The 23023-nt window shown below is 41.9% G+C and overlaps 1 protein-coding gene across 9 annotated transcripts in view; it reads left to right on the forward strand.

Moving 5' to 3' along the window:
• MAP4K4 (mitogen-activated protein kinase kinase kinase kinase 4) overlaps positions 1–23023 on the forward strand; it is a 491439-nt gene that overhangs the window by 459099 nt on the left and 9317 nt on the right. For all 9 annotated transcript variants that reach the window (XM_029604813.1, XM_029604806.1, XM_029604807.1 and 6 more), the window contains 4 exons: positions 7742–7842; positions 13542–13691; positions 16583–16742; positions 19116–19255. In XM_029604813.1, the coding sequence (XP_029460673.1) occupies positions 7742–7842; positions 13542–13691; positions 16583–16742; positions 19116–19255 (551 nt within the window). The remainder of the gene's footprint in view (positions 1–7741; positions 7843–13541; positions 13692–16582; positions 16743–19115; positions 19256–23023) is intronic.

Consider the following 23023-nt stretch of genomic DNA (forward strand, 5'->3'; position numbering starts at 1 on the left):
CACCATGTGCTTTTCTATAAGCATAAGCTTAGCCAAATAATTTTATTGTAGTATAATCAAACACGCAGAATATTCCATATCTTTCAGTATACCTAAGCTAGATAAGAGCACTGTTACTTTACTTAACTCCAAGATTTTTACATAACTGACTCCAAATGTTCCAATTTTCTCAATAATATTATGAAACCCCCCATAGTATAAAGTACCAAAGATGTTAAATGGCTTCCTAAATGTTGGCCTCTCTTATTCACAGAGACTGGTAACTCATTAAATGGTTTAAAGGAGCGAGACATGTGCCAATGTTGCGACACTGTTCTTTTAATGGCTGATGAACGTGACAAATAGGGAGTTGTGCAGGCTCTATTGTTCATTGGAGAGTTCTGGCCAATACAGAGAAAGTTCTGATGGTTAGTGTAGAGGGCTCTTATATGCCTTTTTAATACAAGTAGTAGTGTATTCTTGCGCAAAAGTCTTTGAGAAAGATGCCAAGCTTTTGTCTTAAATTCCTCCCTGGAAGTGCAAATATAGTGTAACCTCAAAAGGTGACTCACAGGAATGTTGTCCTTCAAACGCCATGGATGGAAACTAGAATGATGGCGTGTATTCCTGGCTATGATTTTCCTATAAATAGATGTTATGAAGGCCCTTGTGAATGTCTTGATTTTTGGTTAAAATATGATTATTATGTAGTATTTAATTATATGTGAACAGATAGTGTATTAAGTATATTTGTAATAATTGAACAATTCATGACTGTTTTTGCATTTTAAAATCTGTATGCTGGATATACTGTATGCAATCTAGATTCTAGTCATGATTCATTTACATGTGAATATTTTTTTGTATTAATTAATGTGATATTAAGAAAAGCAGAGGGACACTGGGGTTGCATAGAGGAATAACCAGCAAGAAAAAGGTGATTAATACCCTTGTACAGGTCCTTTGGTTTGGCCTCACCTGGAGTACTATATTCAGTTCTGGAGAACATATCTCCAAAAGGATAGACACAGGATGAAGTGGTCCAGAGGAAGACCAAATTGGTGTGGGGTCTGTATCAGAAGATGTATGAGAACAGGCTGAAGGATCTCAATGTATACCCTGGAGGGAGTGGAGATAGAGGGGAGATGTGATACAGACCTGTAGATACTGGAAAGGTTTCAATGATGCACAAACATCAAATCTTTTCCGATGGAAAGGAAACCTTATGACTAGAGGTCATGATATGAAAGACAAGGGGGAATGACAGAGCCAGCATCACAGAGGGGATCATGGATGCTTGGAATGAGAATAGTAATGGAATTCAAGAGGGGGTCAGACAAACACTAGGGTAATGAAGGAATGGGGTAATCTGCTAAATTTTGGTTGTAACATTTCTGCATGGGGGTAACCTGCACTGAGCGGCAGTTACTACCATAAGCATCTTGCTGGGCAGACTGGTTGGACCATTTGGTCTTTATCTGCTGTCATTTGTTGTGCTTTATACCTGGAGTAGACTTCCTGAATCAGTGCATCATGCTCCCTCTGGATAAACTGTTTAAAAACCCACTTTAGGAAGCTACTTTTAAATCCTAAGCACTTCCCTATAATAAATACTTTCCATAAATTCTTCTCATGTATGTTTCTTGACTAGACTGTAAACTCTATGATGCAGGGACTCTCTATACAGCCCTGTGTATGTTTAATAGCACTTTAGAAATGATAGTCTTCGTGAGGACCATATTCAAATTTGTTTAGCCAGAATGTTTTATATTCTGCTTATATACTGTATATTTTGTATCTTATTGTACATATTTTATTGTAAACCACCTAACATGGCTATGCTGGGCAGTATATAAGAAATTTACATTATCAGGCTAAATGAAAATTTGGTATCACAACACCAAGGGTAATATTCAAAAGATCTTCTTTATCATATAAGCATCGCACACAGTTCTTCTGCGTGTGATGCTTATATAAATGAAAATGTGGCCATGTATCTGGCTAACTTTTAGCTGGATAACTATTTGTCCAGCTAGAACTTGGCCAGATGACTGAGGAGCGGTCCAGAGGCTTTCCGGGGAGGAGCTGAGTTAACCAGGAGCTAACTCCGATATGTGGGCTCCCCAGGACAGGTTTGGGAAACCCTGGGTTAACAGGCCATTGAACTTCCTCTATGAAATGGAATATCAGTTTTTTGGGATTTTTCTCCTATCTCCCAAAGTTTCACTGTAATGAAATATTAAGAATATAGTATTTTGTATACTTTGCTGTGTGTAACTAAATGAAAAGTTTGACTGGAAAGTTCAAATTTTTTTAATCTGTAGAGAAAACAAAACATATTTATTTCAAAATTTCAGTAATGTCAGCAAAACGGGTAAGGGTTATCCTCTGTGGTGATGAAAAAGGATGTATCAGCTCTTAAAGTACTGAAATAACATGGAGGCATCTTTAATGACTAGACTAAACAGTTGGGTTATGTAAGCTGTATTGCTTTCCTAAGGTACTTCTTTCAGTTTGGGCTGACTTCATTTTGAGGACGGAAGGCAGGCTATGGCAGATGAGCTATTCAAGAAGACAGAGTTTTATGGGTTTCATAGCTGATACAAAAGCTATAATCATGGGAAAGTAGCTTTCAAATCTTTTTACAGGGGTAAACATCTGTTTAACCATTTAAAAACCCTACCTCCCTCATCAGCTAACAGCATGTGCACGTTTATCCACCAGCAGAAACAGGCAGCCATGGGGCAGAGGGGAGTCTGAGAAGGCAGCATGCACACTGAGAAACGCCACATACATTGTCATGTTCTTCAAAGCAGGTGCAAATGTTTGAAAATGCGGCCATCCACCAAGCAGGGCTCCCATTAAAAAGCAAAGGGAAACCCCATGCAGCCTGCAAGTCCTATAACCAGGCTTAAAATTGATACCTGTAACTAAGCATTTAGGTCCAGACTGGCTCCAAGTTGTAGACTGTATTAACTCTCATTTCCCTATGCATGAGCTTCATTCCTTATCAGACATGGAGTCTCTTGGGTGAAATCTCTTCCCTATAGAAGGTGGGAACAGAATGTATATGGACATTTGGTGTTAAGGCAGTTTAGAAAAGAAATATCTCTGAAATATGAATAAGAAGTAAAAAAAAAATGTCTGGCTATAGTTCTGTATCTTCACGGCCTTATCTGCGTACTCAATAAAATTCAGTGACTGACAACCCAAGACACTCACACAAGGAAAAATTAGCAAACATTACTACAGAAAATGTCTATTTTGGAAAGTGCTTTAACAGCATGGGATGAGATGCAAACCCTATACTCTCCTACAGTTTTGGAATTGTAGACAGCTGCATAAAGATCTCAAACAGTTGGATATAAGAGCAAACATACTCCTTCGTGCTCTCTAGCTAATCTGTAAGGGCTGAAGATGGAATAGGCGTTTATAGAAATATATAGAGCTACTATTATAGGCCACCCGACATATGTAACAGCATAAACAGATCTGGTACTCGTAGGACTGAAGCATGAAAGTTAACAGCCAAAATTGGTCTTCATTCTTAATCTTGGACAAATGTTAATGTGAGTGGAAAGAGTAAGTGAGAATCTTACCAGCGAGCAAGGGGAAAGAGGCATCAGCTTAAAGAACTGGATCAGCAAACAAGGAAAAACAATTAGCTAAAGCACGGACACAGTGAGAAGTACAGAGTTACTTCAGTAACCACAAGTAGATCAAATCCTGGTTAAGGAGAAGTGAATTTAACGACAAGAGGCGAGTGGCACCTTACAGACTTCTCAATTTGAGGCATGAGTTTTCGAGGACAGTCTGCTTCGTCAGATGCATGAAGGGTAGTACCAGAGATGGGTAAAATATATATATTAGAGGGATGGGGAGTGGGAAGAATATGAAACAAAGGAGGCACTGAATAAGGCAGGGTATAGGAAGAGTATTAATAGGATTGTAGTTCAGCCTACTGACAACTGAGGTAAGTGTGAAAAGGCAGGATGATTTGAGAACAGATATCTGTAGTGTGCCATGAAGCCATAGTCTCTGTTCAGACATAGGATGATGGTGGTAAGTTTTAAGGTCATATTAACCCAGGCCTCACCATCTCAGGACCCAACAATATCAACTACAATAATAGGGGCTCATTCACCTGTTCTTTTTCCAATGTAATATGTGCCACACCTGCCAGCAATGTCTCTCTGCTGTCTACATAGGAAAAACAGGTCAATCCCTAAGGAAAAGAATAAATGGATAATCTGAATGTTGCCATTAGAAATGGCAACTTTTCAATAAAAATTATTTTGCCAAAAAAAACCCAGAAACCAGTAGAACATTTAAACCTTCTAGGACCTTCTCTATCTGACCTCAAGGTTGCCATACTCCTACAACACAAAGATGAGACTTGAAGATTATTGCACAGGACCGTGACTACAAGGAAGATAGTTTACATACAGTTCCTGAATGTAATCCACTTTGAAGCGCTGAAAATAGTGCGAAAAGCGGAATATAAAAAAAAATCTAAATACAGCATAGTAAAAACTTGTAGAACAGACAAATACAGATTCTGTAGCACAAAATTGGAAATGGTTACATATCTTGTTGCTGGATGTGACATGTTGATGTCAGAAGGCTTGTATACAGAAAGACATAAGGTAGGGCAGTTCATCCACTGGAAACTCAGTATCAGGAAAGCATTAGGATCCATGACCCTGACAGAATTGTAGAGAATGAAGCTGTGATCACCTGCAACATTCCCATTCCATTTAATATAAAGCTTGATGCAAGAAAATCACACATTGTGGTAAAGGAGAAAAACAAGAATTACATTTCTAATAGAAGTATGGGGTGTATGACCCAAAATTTAGATTTATTTTGGCCAGATTTTGAGCCTTTTGTTCTGAAAGTAGTCCAGTTTGCTTTTTTTTTTTTTTTAAGAAGTTATGCTCATAAATGCAATTTTACGAACAGCAAATAGAATTTTATGCATGTGAAAAATATTTATGCAAAAACCTCCAAAATCAAACTGAACAAATGTAGATACCTTCTATTTTGTACAACATAAAGAGAGAGAAGATCAGGTTTCAAAGATTTAATCAGAGACCAAGAGAGTGTGGCAGAAAGACACACAAGTAGTCCCAATTGTACTGGGTGTCACTGCCCTGATTAAAAAACTTCTAAACGCACCTTCATGCGTAACATATATATATATTTCACACTATGAACTCCAGAAGGAAGCTGTTTGGCACAATGCAAGCATTAAGAAGAGCTCTAGCAAATTTGAGATTATCTCCAACATAGCCTGGTGTACGAGGCAGATTCATTCATGTTATTTGCCAAACTAGCCCATTAGGCACTACCCTGGGAAACGTTACCAATTTCGGCTTTGGAAGGTTAAAAATAATCATGTGCTGCCAGCTTAACAAGCAAATTGGGTATGTAGGCTTCTCTACCTTTAGTGTATTTGAAGAAGAGCTGACCTCTGGTCAGAGAGGTAATATATTCCACTTAGGTGGTTAAAACAACTTTGTATGAATTTTATGAAGCACCATTCCATTTTGTTTTCAATTCTAGGGTGACCTGACAGCTCACATGCATGTAATTTAGGGCAAACGTTGGGAAAAGTAGTGATAAAGGTGTCCTGTATATACCCCCTACCATGACAGGTTATGAGGCACCTTTTAACAGAGGAAACTCCTGCAAGGCAAAGAACTATCTCAGCAGGTCAACAACATGCACCCTTTTAACACAGAAAAATGTTTTCAGGTATTTAGATTTTAGCTCCTGCCTTTTCCTGGTAGCTCCGTGATAACATTTACACAGCACTCGCATTCCTCAGAGCTCCTGAAGTATTGGAACACGCTATATAAGTAGCCACTTTTCCATTCTCTGTTTCAATCTTTTCTGCCTTCACAGCTGTCTCTAGCTAGGTAAGATGACAGGAGAGAATCTTAATAGAACAGTACAAGTTGAGAACATTTTTATTTTAAAAAAGTGAATTAATTAGCCTTTATACAAACATATGTAGAATTTTCTCACCCTTGCTTGCAGACTTCCTCCATTGCCAAGCACGCATGGATGACATCTGGTGCCAACATGGCGCTAGCTCTTTTAGCACAGTAAAGCTTTACTGAGCATGCACGGGAGTTTCCACGTGCGCAAATTGCCTCATGAGACACCCTGAATCTTTTTTTTCCTCTAACTTACCGCATGGACGTGTCTCATTTTTTTTTCTAACTTTTTAGTGCCTGGAGCCTCTGTTCTCCCTTATTGCTTAAAATTTTTTTTATTACTGCTTCGGCAACCTTTCCCACAGAAATTTTAAGTTCTAAACGACAAAAAGGAGAGAGGTCTAAATCGTAAAATTCAAAAGCCAAAAAATGGCAGTAAGTGTGTTTGAGGCCTGCAAATGTGTAGGTGCTGCATGTCTATCACAGATACCATCTCTGTCTGCCATCGATGTTAAGAGTATTGTCCACAACTCGTTGAATTGCTACAGCTGTGGTTGCATGTCTCTCAGGATGCAGCAATACCACACTTGGAAGATGAAGGCCCTTTGGAAGGCACCAGTGAGTAAGACCACTAAGCCTCAGCACGAAACTGTGCAGCAGAGCAGGAGAAGAATGTATTTGGGCTCCTAGCAAGAGTTGAAGCCGGAAGTTTCCCCTTCTCCCTTCAATCACAGGAAGGCGCTCTCACTCCCCCCATGGTGCCAATTTATGGATCCATCTCACGTTGAGTATGGCGCAGGGGCTAAACAAGTGGGACCCGCTTTGCAGCTATTCCCCCTCAGAGCTGATGAGAAGATTGGCATCACTGGTGCACTCCCTTGTGTGAGTTCAACAGTAGCACAGTGAATGTCAAAGTGCAGGAGGAAATACTGGCGCCATCTATGGAGTGCAGATCTTTGGGAATAAACAGGGTGGGGTGCAGCCAGTGTCACGGCTGCTGCTAACAGGAGCTGTAGCATTGAGCTCATCAGCCTTGCCACCAACTCTGAACAAAAATGAAGCAATCTGGGTTTCTGAGCAAGACTTGTTTCTTCCAGCTCCAAGTCAGTCTCCCACTACCAGTGGAGCTAGTCTAGGATTTCTTTGCCTCCTTAACCACTGAAAACAGGAGAGATGGGGGTTAGAGCCTCTCCTGTTTGTTTTTTTTTGTTTTGTTTTGTTTTTTGTTTTTTTCCTTTGTAGCAGGGTTGCTCCAAGTTCTGCCCTGGTGCATACTTTGCCGCAAGAGCTATCAGCATTAGTAAAGAGTTCTCACCATGATGTGGTGGATTCTCCTCCAGGGAAAGTCCATGCTTGAAGAGGTGGATTCTGTCTGGTCTGAGTTCCTTCCAGCTGCTTCTCTTCCCTGCCTTATTTGCCTTCAAATGAGCAAACAGATGTTAAATTGTGAGGTGATCCACAACTGAGACAGTGTACAGAGCAGATGTCTAAGAGCCAGAAAGAGTAAAGGCATGACGTAGTAGCTTATATTGCTCTTGAACAGAAATTAGCTTCAGTTTCGCCATAATTGAGTTCCCTTTTCAAGTCTGTATTGCCTTGTAGCATAACCTTGTGCTTTCAGAACTGAGTTAATTTACCAGCTTAGATGTCTTTTTGGCTGGCATTACTCTGATTACATTTTGGAGAACTTGCCCTCTGTAGTGATTGTGTAAATCCTAAGGAGAAGTATACAAAATATATAAATGTTAAAAGTTTTGTGGCTAAGGGTGACCACAGAGTTTTAAGCTTTAACATGCTGCTGTTTTTTTGTTTAATTTCAGTAAAATATGAGCGTATCAAGTTCTTAGTAATTGCGTTGAAGTGTTCTGTGGAAGTCTATGCATGGGCACCAAAGCCATACCACAAATTTATGGCCTTTAAGGTAAGAAACCAGTGAAAAATGTGTCGGCAATATTTGATTCCACAAATTAGTATTCATGATGGTGGTTTTAACCAGACATTTAATAAGACTGATTACTAAAAAGAAAAAGTTGAAACAATGTGGAATACAGCAAAATGGTGAGAAGTCAGTCATTTTTACTATATTACATTGAAATGCTTGTTTTAGAATCTAAATATATCTAATTGGAAACATGAGTTCATGATAAAGCATAGGCATTTGTTGCAATAAGAATATCAAATTTCATGACATAACTATGACTAGAACTCATAGCTTCCCTTCTGCAGAACTGAGTTGTACAAAAAAAAAAGAAAATCCCACTTTAAAGTAAACCTCTATGGGACTTGAACACAGGTTGAATGACTCATCCCCCTGTCAAGCCATCCCAATCTCCCCTTTCCAATTTTCCAGTTCCCTAACCCATCCCCCACTCGCTAACTCTGCCATTTTCCAATTCCGCATCCGTAAAGAGGATAAACTCCCCCCTCAGATGTAGCATTCCTTCATCTCTCAAACCCTTACAATAAAACACAAACTCGGAACGATGAGAGGCTACTGTGCCTCGATTTCAAATTTCACAAGTCTTCCAAAACATCAAATGAAAATTGGGATTGTCTTGTCATTTTTAACTAGGTGCCACTTTGGATTCAGCAAAACCCCATTTATTATTGCTTCCATTCTAGCTCACGTTTTAGATGCTTTCCCTGCAGGAATTCGCTGCCAGCAGGAGAAGGCTTGCTTTACAGAGGCAGATACCCCTGCCACCACTGCCTTCTCTTCTTCCAGCACCCCAGACACATCCAGACCTGCTTTCTGTATAGCCTGCTCTCTGATTTTAATTCTGTAGCTCATTCCACCCACAGTAATCAATAAATCAAATGAAATGAACCATCGCTATCTCACATTTTCTCCCCATAGCTTGGCAGTGATCTCCGTTCCCCTCATTGCAGAGTCATAGGAACCAAGTCATTGGCAAGCTTATGCCCTTCTCATTCAAACAGGCTCTGAGCTTGGGCTTTCACCAGTATTTTTTCCTTAATTGGGAAATCCCTAAAACAAACCACAATGCCTTTAGGAAGATTTCCTCTTTGCGGGCCTAAGGCCATATGTGTCCATTTGATACATATCTCCATCTGCTCAGCACCATCTTTCTCACCATACTGCAGTAGCATCTTACTATTAATATGCACTGCTTGGATTGCATTTTCATCCTTGACGTTTCAGGCAAGCCTCTGATCCTGAGATCGTTCCATCTGGATCTGTTTTCCCAGACCTTCTATTTTCTTGGAGTTCACCCTGTTTCATTTCTATTTCTGAGACTGTGATCTTCGTTTCCATAAGTTGTGCCCCGTGATCCACCTCTGCAACCATAAGTTGTGCCTCGCTGCTCAACCTCCAATCTCTACAACTTCTCCTTTTAGGTTTGCAATCATTTCTAAAATCTCCGTTTTCACTGATTACAAGTCCTGCAGCTGGCAGAACCAGGTTTTTAAGTCTGTGCACAGATAATTTGTCAGCCTTTAGCTCTTTTCCACCATCCATGCTGTCTGCCTCTGAGTCAGTTGATGCTTAGTCTCTCTCAGCCTGTGACAGATGTGTGCATCTCACAGCTATATGATTAGCTTCACAGAACCACTTAGTTTTCAGGTTCTTGCGTCATATTCTCATGATTCTAGCCTTTTTATATGCAAAATGGGGGCCTTTTTTCACGTGGCTGTCCTGCCGAATTTACGTCCTTATGTAAATAAAACTGCATTGGGTAAGAGCTCCAAGGTAGTGCTGCTATTGCTGGGGGTGACGTCACTTCCTATGACTATTTTTATAACCTTCCCCTACTTTGTAAGAGTGAATTATCTTCATTGTCAAATGCTCAGGCAACTGCCTTTTAGTAGCCCATGGTTGTTGACAGGAGATAGGCAGTGCAGGATACCCTTCTAAGATTGCTGTACGTAGAAGCAGTCATCTCAGTTCTACAGGGAGAAACGGGGTCAAGGAAGATATTTGGTTTACTTCATGGTTCCCAAGAAGGAGGGTGCTTTTTGGCACATTCTAGATCTGCAAAAGGTTGATGTGGCCTTGCGGGTGCCGTGTTTTCAGATGGAGACGTTGTGGATAGTGATTGCAGCACTACGCAAGGGGGAGTTTCTCATGTCCTTGGATCTAATGGAGGCATATCTCCCCATTTCTGTCCGAGTGGACCTTCATAAGTTTCTGTGCTTCATGGTGCTAGGAGAAAAATGTCAGTTTCGAGCACTTCCCTTCGGGCTGGCAACCGCACCAAGAACATTCATGAAAGGTGGTGGTGGTGGCGGCGGCCCTCAGAAGAGAAGGGAATACTAGTGCATCCGTACTTGGACAATTGGGTCATTCAGGCAAAGGCGGAGATGGTGTCACTGTTCCATTCGGCAGGTTACAGACTGTCTAAGGGTCTTGGGCTGGGTGAGAAACATGGCGAAGAGCCACCATTATTTTTTTTAAATTAAAAAAAACACCCGGTTAGGCAAGGCGTTCCTTAACCCAGAGAGGATGATCAAGTTGCAGACATAAGTGGTTCAGCTGCTGGATCTGTTGGTTCCCAAAGTCTATGATTTACAAATCTAGGTTCCATGTCCTATACCCTGGAATTGGTGCCATGGGCCTTTGCTCACATGCAAACTCTTCAGAAGATGCTCCTGTCCCATTGGAATTCATTAGAGGAGTTTCAACTACCATTGCCGCTCCAAGAGTAATCCTGATCCAGTCTCTCGTGGTGGCTGTCCATCCCAGTTTGGAGAAAGTAGTGGATCTAGAGGTTCTAGACTGGGTGGTTGTGACCACAGATGCCAGCCTCAGTGGTTGGGGAGTGGTATGTCAGGGATCAATGGCTCAAGGGCAATGGTCACTGGTGGAGGCATCCTGGTCAACCGTCTGGAAAAGAGAGCAGTGCGCAGAGCATTGCTGTTCTTTCTCCCTCTGATTCAGGGGTATACGGTGCATGTGTTCTCAGATAATGCAATGACAGTGGCCTATATCAGTCAGTAGGGCAGAACAGAGTTTAGTGGATCAGGAGGTTCAGGAACTCTTTGCCTGGGCAGAGCATCATCTAGCAGTACTAGCAGCTTCGCACGTGGCAGGTATGGACAATATGCAGGTGGATTATCTCAGCAGGCAACAGCTGGACCCGGGAGAATGGGAGCTGTCAGCGGAGGCCTTTGCCCTCATTTGGCACAGGTGGGGCGAGCCCCAGTTCGATCTCATAGCAACATGGAAGAATACCAAGGCTATCAGGTTTTTCAGCCGCCAGAGGGAATTCAGCTCCAAAGGTATCGATGCTCTGGTTCAGCTGTGACCAGTGGCACTTCAGCTGTATGTATTTCCCCCATGGCCGCTCTTAGAGTTATACAGTGCTTCAAGCAACATCCAGGAGGAATGATCCTGGTGGCGCCGGAGTGGCCACGTCGTCCATGGTTTGCAGATCTAGTCCAGCTGGCAGTAAATGGTCCCGTCAGGTTAAGCCACCTGAGAAGATTGCTGCGTCAAGGGTCCATCTTATCAGAGCAGGCAGATCGCTTCTGTCTAGCAGCCTTGCTTTTGAGACTCTTCCGCATGAAGAGGATATTCAGAGCCGGTAATTACTACTCTGCTTCAGGCTAGAAGGTCTTCTACTACTTTGGTGTATGTCCGAGTTTGGAGAGTGTTTGAGTCCTAGTGTTGTGTTCATGATGCTGATCCTTTGCAGGCAAACGTTGCCCAGGTCTTGGCCTTTTTGCAAGATGGCTTGTCAAAGGGGTTAGCTTATAATTCTCTCTGAGACCAGATGGTAGCCTTGGGCTGTTTCAGAGGGAGGCTTCAAGGATGGCCGGTAGCATCTCATCTGGACACAGTATGTTTTCTTAAAGGAGCAAAGCATTTACGTCCTCTGGTCCGTAGACTTTGACCGCCTTAGAATCTTAATCTAGTTCTTAGAGTATTGTGTGGACCTCCTTTTAAAACATTGAGAAGGACATCTGTGAATGATTTACCCTGAAAACTGTGTTTCTGGTGGCTATTTGTTCGGCTAGGTGAATTTCGGAGCTACAAGCCTTATTGTGCCGGGAACTTTTTTTTGCAGATTTCGGACAATGGAGTCTCGTGCGTGCAGTGCCTTCCTTTTTGTCCAAAGTCGTGTCAACCTTTCTTCTTAGCCAGATGGTGGAATTGCCAGGCTTTCTGCACCTGACATCTGATTCACCTCATGCACAGGAGCTTTTCCTTTTGGACGTGCATTGGGTTCTATTACGGTATCTCAAGGTAACAAATGACTTTCGGAGGTCGGACTATCTCTTTGCTTTATTCAATGGACCAGAGAAGGGGTTGCAAAGTGGCGAAGAGCATGATTGCAAGATGGTTGAAGGAAGTGATTGTTTTGGCCTATATTTGTAAAGATCAGTTGGTCCTGGAGGGGTTGTGGACACATTCTACTAGGGCGCAGGCTGTTTCCTGGGCAGAGTATCAGTTTCCCTGCAGGAGATTTGTCAAGCAGCAACTTGGTCCTCTTTGCACACTTTTACTAAGCATTACCATTTGGATGTTTGGACCCCAGAAGAGGCCACGTTTGGCAAAAGTTTGCTGTATGCGGGTCTTTCAGGTTCCCACCCAGTGTAGAGGGGCTTGGGTACATCCCACTTGTCTAGACTGATCTGGAGTATGAATAGGAAAGGAAAATTGGTTCTTACCTGCTAATTTTCATTCCTGGAATACCATGAATCAGTCCAGAATCCTGTCCCCTATTTTGTTACGAAAGACCTTTCATGCTGCTGGTGATGCAGATTTTTTGAATGAGTACTGCAGAATTTGAACAAGATTGTACATAGTTAAGCTATTTTGTGATTGAAAGTTTTTCCATTACCCTAAGTTGAGGGTTCAATTTTATTGGGGGTTCCAACTTATTTCTCAGCTCGCTCTAGAGGGAGAAATTCTTGGAGTTTGGGAAGTAGTTATGTTGGCTTGGGTACAGGTCAATACTGAGGGACTGCAGGTGGCACTCTCAGTTAAATAGCAATGCCTGAAACATTTTTATTCTCTGCCTCCATCTACTGGCAGGGATGCAAAACCCACTTGTCTGGACTGATCTATGGTATTCCAGGAACGAAAATTAGCAGGTAAGAACCAATTTTCCTTCTTAAAGCATGTGAATGCTTTTGAAAATCAGGCCTATATTGAACACATGGTAATGAACACTAAAGGATTGAATCAGTGCAAGTTTGAAACTTGTGAGCAGTAGCACCAATTGTCAAGGCTTCATCCTGGCTACTTTCCATTTGCGCATATTTCATATACATCATAATTCAATCATCTTTAAAACAAAAACATTTCTGAAGTGGAATGTATCACATATATTCACTTAATCTCATGCTTTATTTGGAAATTGCTCCTAGTATACAGGCTGCAACTCTTAAGGAATTACCATGTGAAATATAAATATCAGTAGGAGAACAGGGTTGAGGTGGAGGTGAGGAGACAGAGATGGGTGGAGAAGAGAAATATCCTGGAATAATTGTGCATGAGTATGTTTCCCAATCTTACTTTGTGGTAACTAGTCTTTCAAGAATTTTATAATGTGTTTATTTTGCATGTCTTATTGACAGTTCCGACTGTAAAGCTGCTCTTCCAACAGATGCCTGTGTGTACCACACTCACTTTATGGGTTGCTGTCTTTTCAGTCATTTGGAGAATTGATACACAGGCCGTTGCTGGTGGATCTTACAGTGGAAGAGGGCCAGAGGTTAAAAGTGATCTATGGTTCTTGTGCTGGATTCCATGCGGTTGATGTGGACTCAGGAACAGTCTATGATATTTATCTACCAACACATGTAAGAATTATAGGTCAAAATGCTTTTATCGTTTTAAACTTGATCCTTTGGTATCTACTGTTTTTAGCCTACTTTCCAAAGCAAAAGAAGACTTATGACTGTATGTTTGCGTATCCCCTAGCTCCTTCCAAACTAATTTTTGTTTGGTATCTTTATTGACATCAACTTTTCATGGCAAGGGATGGAGTGGATTCATGAGAATTCTGACAGATGGGTTGCCTTTTTGTCAGATCTCCACGTAAGTGTGCACCACAGATGCATATTCTGGAACCAGGCCCTTTTTAGTTCTAGCTGAATATCTTGTTTTTAATTTGTTCATGTTTAACAGAAACAGAGATGTTTGAAGAAAGCCTATCATATTCCAATATAGGTCTTAAGCAAAGCTGGTATTGATCACCCTTGAAGAAAGGCGTGCCTGGCATTGATCTCAATTACAGAGGAATACATTGAAATGCAGGAGTAGCCCAGTGGTTAGAGCAATGGGCTATGAACCTAGGGAAGCTAAAGGTTCAAATACCACTGCTGCTACTTGTGATTTGGGCAAGTCATTTTATCCTCCAGCCCCCCTGGTACAAAGTTAGGGGTATGCTTACTAAACTGTAATAAGGGTATAATGCACAAAAAACTGTTTATCGTGTCATATACCCATATCGAGGCAACATTTGGCCCAAAAAAAAAAAAGTGCCTCCTGTTTAGATGTGCTGCTTCGCTTTTCTAATGCATGCAAAGTAACTAATCCGTAGGTAATCCTCTGCAAATAAAATAATGCAGCTCACCGAAGCTGCATTATTTTCCAAAAAGTTAGCTACAACTCAGGAGTTGTAGCCAACATTTCTCAGGATGCATTGGGATGCTAACATGCACCCTGATGCCTGTGGCCTGCTTCTTAAAGCACACTGGAATGCGTGTTTACATGCACATCTCTTGGTCAGGCCCCAAAATGCCCATGCCCCGCCTAGACCACACCATGCTCCTGGAAACTTTTCAGATGTGCACACACTGGGTTTTACATGCGTATCTGAGCGCTTTTTAAAATAGGGTTAGCGTGCATAAGCCCGACTTGTTCGTGCATCCCTGATTGAAATGTGCACCGGGCTTTTAAAATTCACCTTTAAATGCATAACTCTGCTTTTTTTTTTTTTAGTATTAAATTTAGCAGCCTGATCCTAGACCATTCCTTGATTTTTGCTAGATCCCTCCTCATGTTTTCTACATCTTCCTGGTTGTCTATTTTGATATCGACAGACACAAAACTTTCCCGACAATCCTTCCACTATGTGGCTTGTGAAACTGTTGAAAAGAACCAGTTCCATGGCCGATCCCTGAGGCACACGGCTAGTAACACCCCCTCTCCTCAGAAAACCATTTATCCTTACCCTTTGTCACTTCTCACTCAACCTGTTTCTAACCCAATCACTCTGCGATCCACACAAAGGGCGCACAATTTATAAGTTGCTTATGTGGAGCCATGTCAGACGCCTTATTGCAGGGCTTCCCAAACCTGTCCTGGGAACCCTACATATATTCAGGTTTACAGGATATCCACAATGAATATGCAGGAGATAAATTTGCATATACTGAGTCTCCATAATATGCAGGTTTATCTCGTGCATATTCCATTGTGGATATCCTGAAAACCTGACTCGCTGTGCGGTCCCCAGTACAGGTTTGGGAAACCCTGCCTTACTGAAATCCAAGCACACTACATCTAGCGCTCTCCAGTGATCCAGCTTTCTGGTCACCCAGTCAAAGAAATTGATCAGATCCATCCGGCAAGTTCTTCCTCTGGTAAATCCGTGGTGCCTTGGGATCTTGCAGTCCGTTGGATTCCAGGACCTGCGCTATCCTCTGTGGGACAGCACCCTCCTTACTTCCACTTTTATGACGAACCACATCCACCCATCACCAGTGCTCTGGAACTACTCCCAGTTGTAAAGAAATGTGGAAAAAGGTCAGCAGGACTTCTCTATGTTCCCTTAATACCCTTGGACGTATCCAGTCCAGTCCCTATCATCTCATCTGACTTTACTTAGCTCCTCACAAACACAGATTTCTGAAAAATGATTTGAGGTTCACCTCATTTCCAACATTTTTTTTCTTTTTATGTAGTTCTGCTCCTGACCCTTCCACAGTGAACCCCAAACAGAAAATATTTAAGCAATTTCACTTTTCCTCCTCATTTTCCATATATTCCCCTCCCCCTTCACCTCTGGATCCCACAGTGTCACTTTTGCACGCCTATCACTAATACTTCCACAGAATTCATGTCCCCTCCTTGTTACTGTATTTGCGTTTTGGTTTTTTTTCCTTCCATTTGAAATTTTGCATTCCTGACTCTCTTCCCGGCTTCTTTTAGCTTTTCCAGATATTGCTGCCTGGCTTCCTCTTTCTGAGACCTCTTGTTTGTTTATGAACCCTAACCTTTTCTCCCTTTCCTTTTCAGCTGCTATTTTAGAAAACCAAAGAGGCCTCTTTTCCTATCCAAAAGATTAATTGCCCTTATAATATCTTCTTTTTTTTTGTTTTTGTTTTGCCCACTGCTCTTCTACAGTCTATGATCTTTCCTGTTACATCACGGTCTGTTTAAAATATATATATATTAAATATGACATGCAGTACACACACATGGGGGATTATAATTAGGCTGTTGAACCGAGGGAGCAATCAATCCCAACAAGAGAGACACAAATTTTGAAGCCTGCTGTTGTGTTCTTGGTGGGGAGGGGGGGGGGGGGGGGTTGCAGCTTGTGGTGGTGAGATCTGATGATGATAAAATGGTTTTACTAAGAATACTTCCCCCCCCCCCTCCGACACCCACCATATCTTAGATGTGCTTCTGTGTCTAGCACAGTTCATGCTGAGCTCTGAGCCTTCCGTTTTTCTTTTCCTAGATCCAGAGCAGTATCCAGCCGCATGCAATCATCATCCTCCCAAACACAGATGGCATGGAACTGCTGGTTTGCTACGAGGATGAAGGGGTATACGTGAATACATATGGAAGAATCACAAAAGACGTGGTTCTGCAGTGGGGAGAGATGCCCACATCTGTTGGTATGTATTGGACCAGAAACCAAGCAGTGAGATTTTGAGTGACGCTGTCACGGGGAGGTTCTCCTCACTTCTCAACCTTTTTTATTTATTTATAATTGACTTATTCATTGCTTTTGTTTTCTTGCCCTGCAGTCAATTTTTGTTTCATTTTAGATGATTTTGCCTTTTCTAAAAGTATACATTTTGATATGAAAAGCTGCTTTTTTTTTTTTGCGGGGTGGGGATAGGGGCAGGCAAGCTGCCTTTCTCTTTTTTTTTGTGCTATTCCCTCTTCTAGTCTCCTCTTCTCCCTCCCGAAGGCTCCTGCCATCTCCACTAACCACATCTTTATTTCCAGCAGCCCGGCATGGCCAGCTGCAAGGCCGCAGGCGCACGTCGCCTTTTGGTAGCGCAGCAGAGGGGCCTTTTCTTCCTCCAGCAGCAGCCTTGCGTTGGGTTGCACGATCATGGTCACCTGACATCAGGCCTGGATTTCCCGATAGCCACACTAGGCCTGTGCCTAGGGCAGCACAATTTATTTTTTTTATTTTTGGTGGGGGGGGGCAGCAAAGTTCCTGCTCCCTTTCACCCTGTGGACCTCTAATCCTGCTGCTAATCTTTCCCCTCTCCTTCCTGTGAGTGTGGGGCTGGGGACTGAATCAAGTTGAGCCACACGCACTCACAAGACCCCCCCTTCCCACATGGGAAGCCCAGAGGTGGAGGTCTTCGAGTGTGTGGCCCGGCCTGACTCAGTCTCTGCACTCACCAGTTTCTGATATTGGCCGAGGTGGACTGGGGAGCCTGCGAGGGGTGGTAGGAGGCAAAGGATCGCTGAATCCAGTGTGTGTGTGTGTGGGGGGGGGGGGGGGGGGGGTAGGGTGGAATCGAATCATAGGACTTTAGAGAGAAGCAGGGATTGAAAAATCAGAGGTCAGTGGGGGGAGGAGGTACAGCAGAAACACAGATCCATCCCTGCCTGGCATCTCTTTTTGCATTGCACACTGCACTACACCAGCATGAGCTGCTCTGTGCGCCCCCAACGGAGCCCATGCCAGCATCTCCTCTGCTGAATCAAGGCAATGTGCTGCAACAGTACATCGTTCCCAATGTGTCCGAGCTGGGGGCCATGTCTGGGAAGAGACGAGCAATACATTTCAGTTGCTCTGGTGACCAGGCGCCCAGTATCTTTCCACCCTGAAAACGCAGAATCTTTTTTACATTAGCTAGAGTATTTTTATAACTAATTTCTGTCCTCTCCTATTCAGTCACAAACTTCTTATCTCCAATAGGTCTCTTGACAAGCAAATTTTACCTAAAAAGTGCTTAATATATTTACTACTCTTGAATATTTGTTCTGTTTGAATTGAATTTTAAATAACAAAATAGTGCCATCTGGATTGTTCAGTCAAATTAGCTACATGATCTTTCCTTTGTATATTGTCTAAAATTATAATGCTATATAATGTACTTAAATGCATATTAAAGAAACCAACATGCTGAAACAATATATTTTCCATTTAATAAGCTGAACCACACGGATTAAAGAATAAAGGAGAGATCATACCTGTTACAACCCAATTTCTAGGTGCCGAACAAGCTACAGCATAGAGATGTTGCACGTGCCAAACAAATATCAGGAGAGAAAAATTACTGTTTGGCATTATTTATCCAATAGACTGAATCAAGCATTCCCCTCTTCCTCAAGGTCTTTGGGAAAAAAAACCAAAACATGCAATTGTGATGTCACTGTCATAATCTGCTAAAAGATTGGTTTTTTTGCTGTGTGAGCAGGAATAGTTGGGTAACATTTTTATCCCCACTGCTCCTCTTGTTCATTTGCCCTAACCCTTAACTCAGTGTACTAAAGTGTGTCAATATGGGCCATTAATGCTTATTAATTAGATCATGTTAATGATGCAAATGATATGGAGTACGCGAGTAAAAGCTACTTGTGCATGTATATGCTAATTTTTGCACACATTTTGAAAATTCACTTTTAAATACAGTCAGTATTGCAACAATTTGCTTACACACCTCTGAGGAACAGTTACTTGTTTCGAGTTAACAGGTCTATTCCCGTCTGCATTTTATTCGGGGGTGGGGGGGGGTTTGTGTTCTAATAGGTAATGAGCTGCTCTACATAGTTCTGCATCTCACTACCTCATTAGAATAGGTTTTTGCATTAACTCTGGCAAGCTAATTAACAGGCGTTAAAAACGCTGTTATGCAAGCAAACAAAACTGCATGCAACAACCCTTTTAATTAAAGTGTTGTTTCATTGACTTCTATGTGTTATAAATATGAGGCGAAAACTCCTGACTGGTGTTTTCCAGTGGACGAGGTAAGGTTTTAGCGTGCTTATCTTTTATTCTTTTTTGCTTGTTTGTTTTCCAGCATACATTCGATCCAATCAGATTATGGGCTGGGGAGAAAAGGCAATTGAAATCCGATCAGTGGAAACTGGGCATTTGGATGGCGTGTTTATGCACAAGAGGGCACAAAGGCTTAAATTTTTATGTGAACGGAATGACAAGGTACTGTTTTTTCCTTTGGAATTTATTTTGACTAAGATAATTTGATGTTTATAGTTGTCAGCCTTTTTTTTTTTAAAGTATTTTTAAAGCATTCAGCAATAACTCTCTTTCGCTGCTGGCGAAGAATGATGAATCCAGACCTACGTCTGTACCTGAGGCAATGGGGGAGGGTAAAGTGACTTACCCAAGAGAGGGTGAGTAGGGGGGAGATAAGAGTTCAAACCTGGCTAGGTATGAATTTGTAAAATGAAGCCAGAAAGAAAAAGCAACAAGGAAAAGGATGTGTGAAAAAGAGAGCAAAGATAAGAATGAATGTAAAACCATAAAAAGGAAAAACAAGGGAGAGGAGGTGACTGCCGAAACAGACCCAAAAAAAACCCCCCAGGAAAGTACATGAGGGCGAGAGACAAAAGAATAGTGAGAAGGAAATAGGTTTTTTTTTTGTTTGTTTTTTTTCCCCACGCTTGGTATTCTCTTGAGTGGTTTGTTTATCCATCCTATTTTTTCTCTAATATTGCAGTTGTGACTTGACTAACTACCTTTTTTTCATTGTACTTACTAGGGATACTTGCGTATGTCTGTCTGTCTCTGCTTTGCTTTATTATATCCTCATGTTCGTTTGCCATAATTATTTTAAAACCAATACACGAATGTCTAAAATTTTAAAAAAGGAAAGTCGGCTGCTGAGGGAAATGTGGGACAGATTTTAAACCAAAAGATGCCAGGAGTTAGGTGGCACCTTATAGACCAGCCAGTTTATGGAAGCACGAGCTTTCCAGTACCATCGTCCACTTCATCGGATAATCTGAGGGAGTGAACACTGTCCTTGAAAGCTCATGCTTCCATAAATTTGGCTGGTCGATAAGGCGCTACCTGACCCTTGTCGTTTTTTTTTTTTTGTTTGTTTGTTTTTTCGCTACACCAGACTAACACGGCTGACCCTCTTTAAAAAAAAATAAAAATAAAAAAAATGTTAAACCAGGCAATCTTCTATACTGCAACCAGCTTTTTAAATAACCTGCGGTATAGTTATTAGCCCTGGGGGAATTCAGCGCTACTGCAGAGAGCAGAATTTGTGCAGAATTCCCCCCCCCCCCCCCCCCCGAGCAGAAAATGGCAGAGGAGACCCTGGCGTGCCACGAACGGAGTGCGCGAAGATGAAGGCCCCCCCCAATGTGCCGCAGAACGCGCTTCGCTCACAGCAACAATGAAGGCCCCGGCGCACCATTCGTGGCGAAGATTGAAGGCCCCGGTGAGAGTGAATGTGTGTGAGAGAGCAGGAGGGTTTGAGAGAGATCAAGGGAGGTGAGAGAGCGGGGGGGGGGGGGGGTGCTTGCTTGAGTGTGGGTGCCAGAGAGAGGGAGCCTATATGAGGAAATTGTGAAGGAGTGTGTAATTTATTTATTTATTTATTTCAGATTTTTATATACCGGCATTCGAGACAGCAGTCACATCGTGCTGGTTCACATAAAACAGGGGTGCATAGTAAACATAACTATAACAATGGTGCGGAAAAGGCAGTTACATATAACAGGGTGATAAGAACTTGTGTGAGAGAGATTGGGAGCTTGTGTGTATGTCAGGGTGCTAGCCTGTGTGAAGGGATTGTGTATGTATGAGACAGGGCCTGTGTGAGGATGTATGTGTGAGAGAGAAAGGGAGCTTGTGTGGGTGTGTATGCAAGAGAGAGGGACCCTATATGAGGTGATGTGTGTGTGTGTGTGTGTGTGTGTGTGTATGTGTACTAGACAGAGGGAGCCTGTGTGAGGGGCAGTACTGAGAACAGGGTCAAACTCTGGGTCTGGCGATAGAGTGGAAGGGGTTGAGCCTAGAGGTGGAGGGGAGAGATACTGGCAGGTGGAGGAGTTGGGGGCCTGAGAGGGCAAAGTGGCCAGGGAGAGCAAGTGGAAAGGACACTCTTACAGTGAATTTCTAGGGAAATTCTGCTCAAAATATTTAAAATTCTGCATCTCTAATAACTATTTTCTGTATTCATTTAAAATGTAATTACTTAGACTGTCATATAAATTGTGTTATTTTGACCAATATAAGGTTTCAGAATTTTGCAGAATTTTAAATTTTTTTGCGCAGAATTCCCTCAGGAGTAAATTATGTATAGTGGTAAGTAGTGTAACATCTTTATTCCTACAGTTCTCTCATAGGGAAGTTGGGTGGCAGGGATGGGGGCTGCATTGCTCTTGTGAACCATTATGCCCCCTCTCCCCCAATTTTTAAAATATATTTAAAAGTTCTTATAGGCTGCCTATAAGGCATAACCATGTTAGGTGATTACAATAAAATATGTACAATAAAATACAAATTATACGGCCTATAAGCAGAAAATAAAACATTCTGGTTAAACAAATGTTTAATATGGACCCCGCGAAGACTATCATTTCTAAAGTGCTATTAAACATACACAGGGCTGTATAGAGAGTCCCTGCATCGCAGAATTTACAGTCTAGTCAAGAAACATACATGAGAAGAGTTTATGGAAAGTATTTATTATAGGGAGGTGCTTAGGATTTAAAAGTAGTTTCCTAAAGTGGGTTTTTAAACAGTTTTTAAACAGTTTATGATGCACTGATTCAGGAAGTCTACTCCAGGGATAAAGCACAACAAATGACAGCAGATAAAGACCAAATGGTCCAACCAGTCTGCCCAGCAAGATGCTTATGGTAGTAACTGCTGCTCAGTGCAGGTTACCCCCATGCAGAAATGTTACAACCAAAGTTTAGCAGATTACCCTATTCCTTCATTACCCTAGTGTTTGTCTGACCCCCTCTTGAATTCCATTACTATTCTCATTCCAAGCATCCATGATCCCCTCTGTGATGCTGGCTCTGTCATTCCCCCTTGTCTTTCATATCATGACCTCTAGTCATAAGGTCATAAGTCATAAGTCATCCTTTCCATCGGAAAAGATTTGAGACTCCTCCTCACTTCTAGAAAGCAAGGATAAAAAGTGTACCTTTCCCTGACAACCCTGTACTTTCTTGATTTCTATTATAACTATAAAATAGGCCTGCCCATTTTCCCTTTGTCCCCCGAATTTGACTTAAGTTTTCTTTTCTTTTAAATGTGTGTTTTGTTTTTTTTTTTTTTTAAATGGCAGCGCCTAACAATTTCTCATACTTCCGTGTAAGTGCATTTGTTTGTGAATCTTTTTGTTCATCTGAGCTCTTCTTTCCCTCCTTCTGGTATAATTTGTTTCAAATAAAATGCATTACAATTTATAAAAGCTGCTCAAATCTTAATTCATCTTAGGTTATAAAATTTGAGAGAGAAGTAGATGGTTCTAGCTCAGGAAGTTTGGTGTCATGATAATGTGGGATGAACAATAAATTACTTTTCAGAAGAGTCGGTCTTGTCTTGTGTCACATATCCATCCTTAGCAACAAGCCATGGTGGGGGCACTGTGAGCCACTCCATACTACAGGGTGGCCCATGGAAAAGTAGCCTGCCTCCAATGCACTGGTATTGGAGGTGGGCTACTTTTTCCATGGGCCACCCTGTATAGCATTGTGGGATTTTTCAGCTTGACTCGTTGCAAAACACTGGACTGCGAATCTTGGCAAGCGTGATGGTTGGAAAAAACTGAGTGGCTCAATGTCTCTTCTGACTTGGGAATTTAAAGAGGCTTGTTTAAGAAGGGGAGAGAGAAAAACCAGTCATTTTTCTTATTCTGGGCCTTTTTGCATGCTAATGAAAGTCAAATGAAAACTTGTAAAATTTATAAAAATGGGTTTCCTAGCGTGTAGCCAGATG

This window comes from Rhinatrema bivittatum, chromosome 5 (genome assembly GCF_901001135.1).
Source record: "Rhinatrema bivittatum chromosome 5, aRhiBiv1.1, whole genome shotgun sequence".
NCBI classification, from domain to species: domain Eukaryota; kingdom Metazoa; phylum Chordata; class Amphibia; order Gymnophiona; family Rhinatrematidae; genus Rhinatrema; species Rhinatrema bivittatum.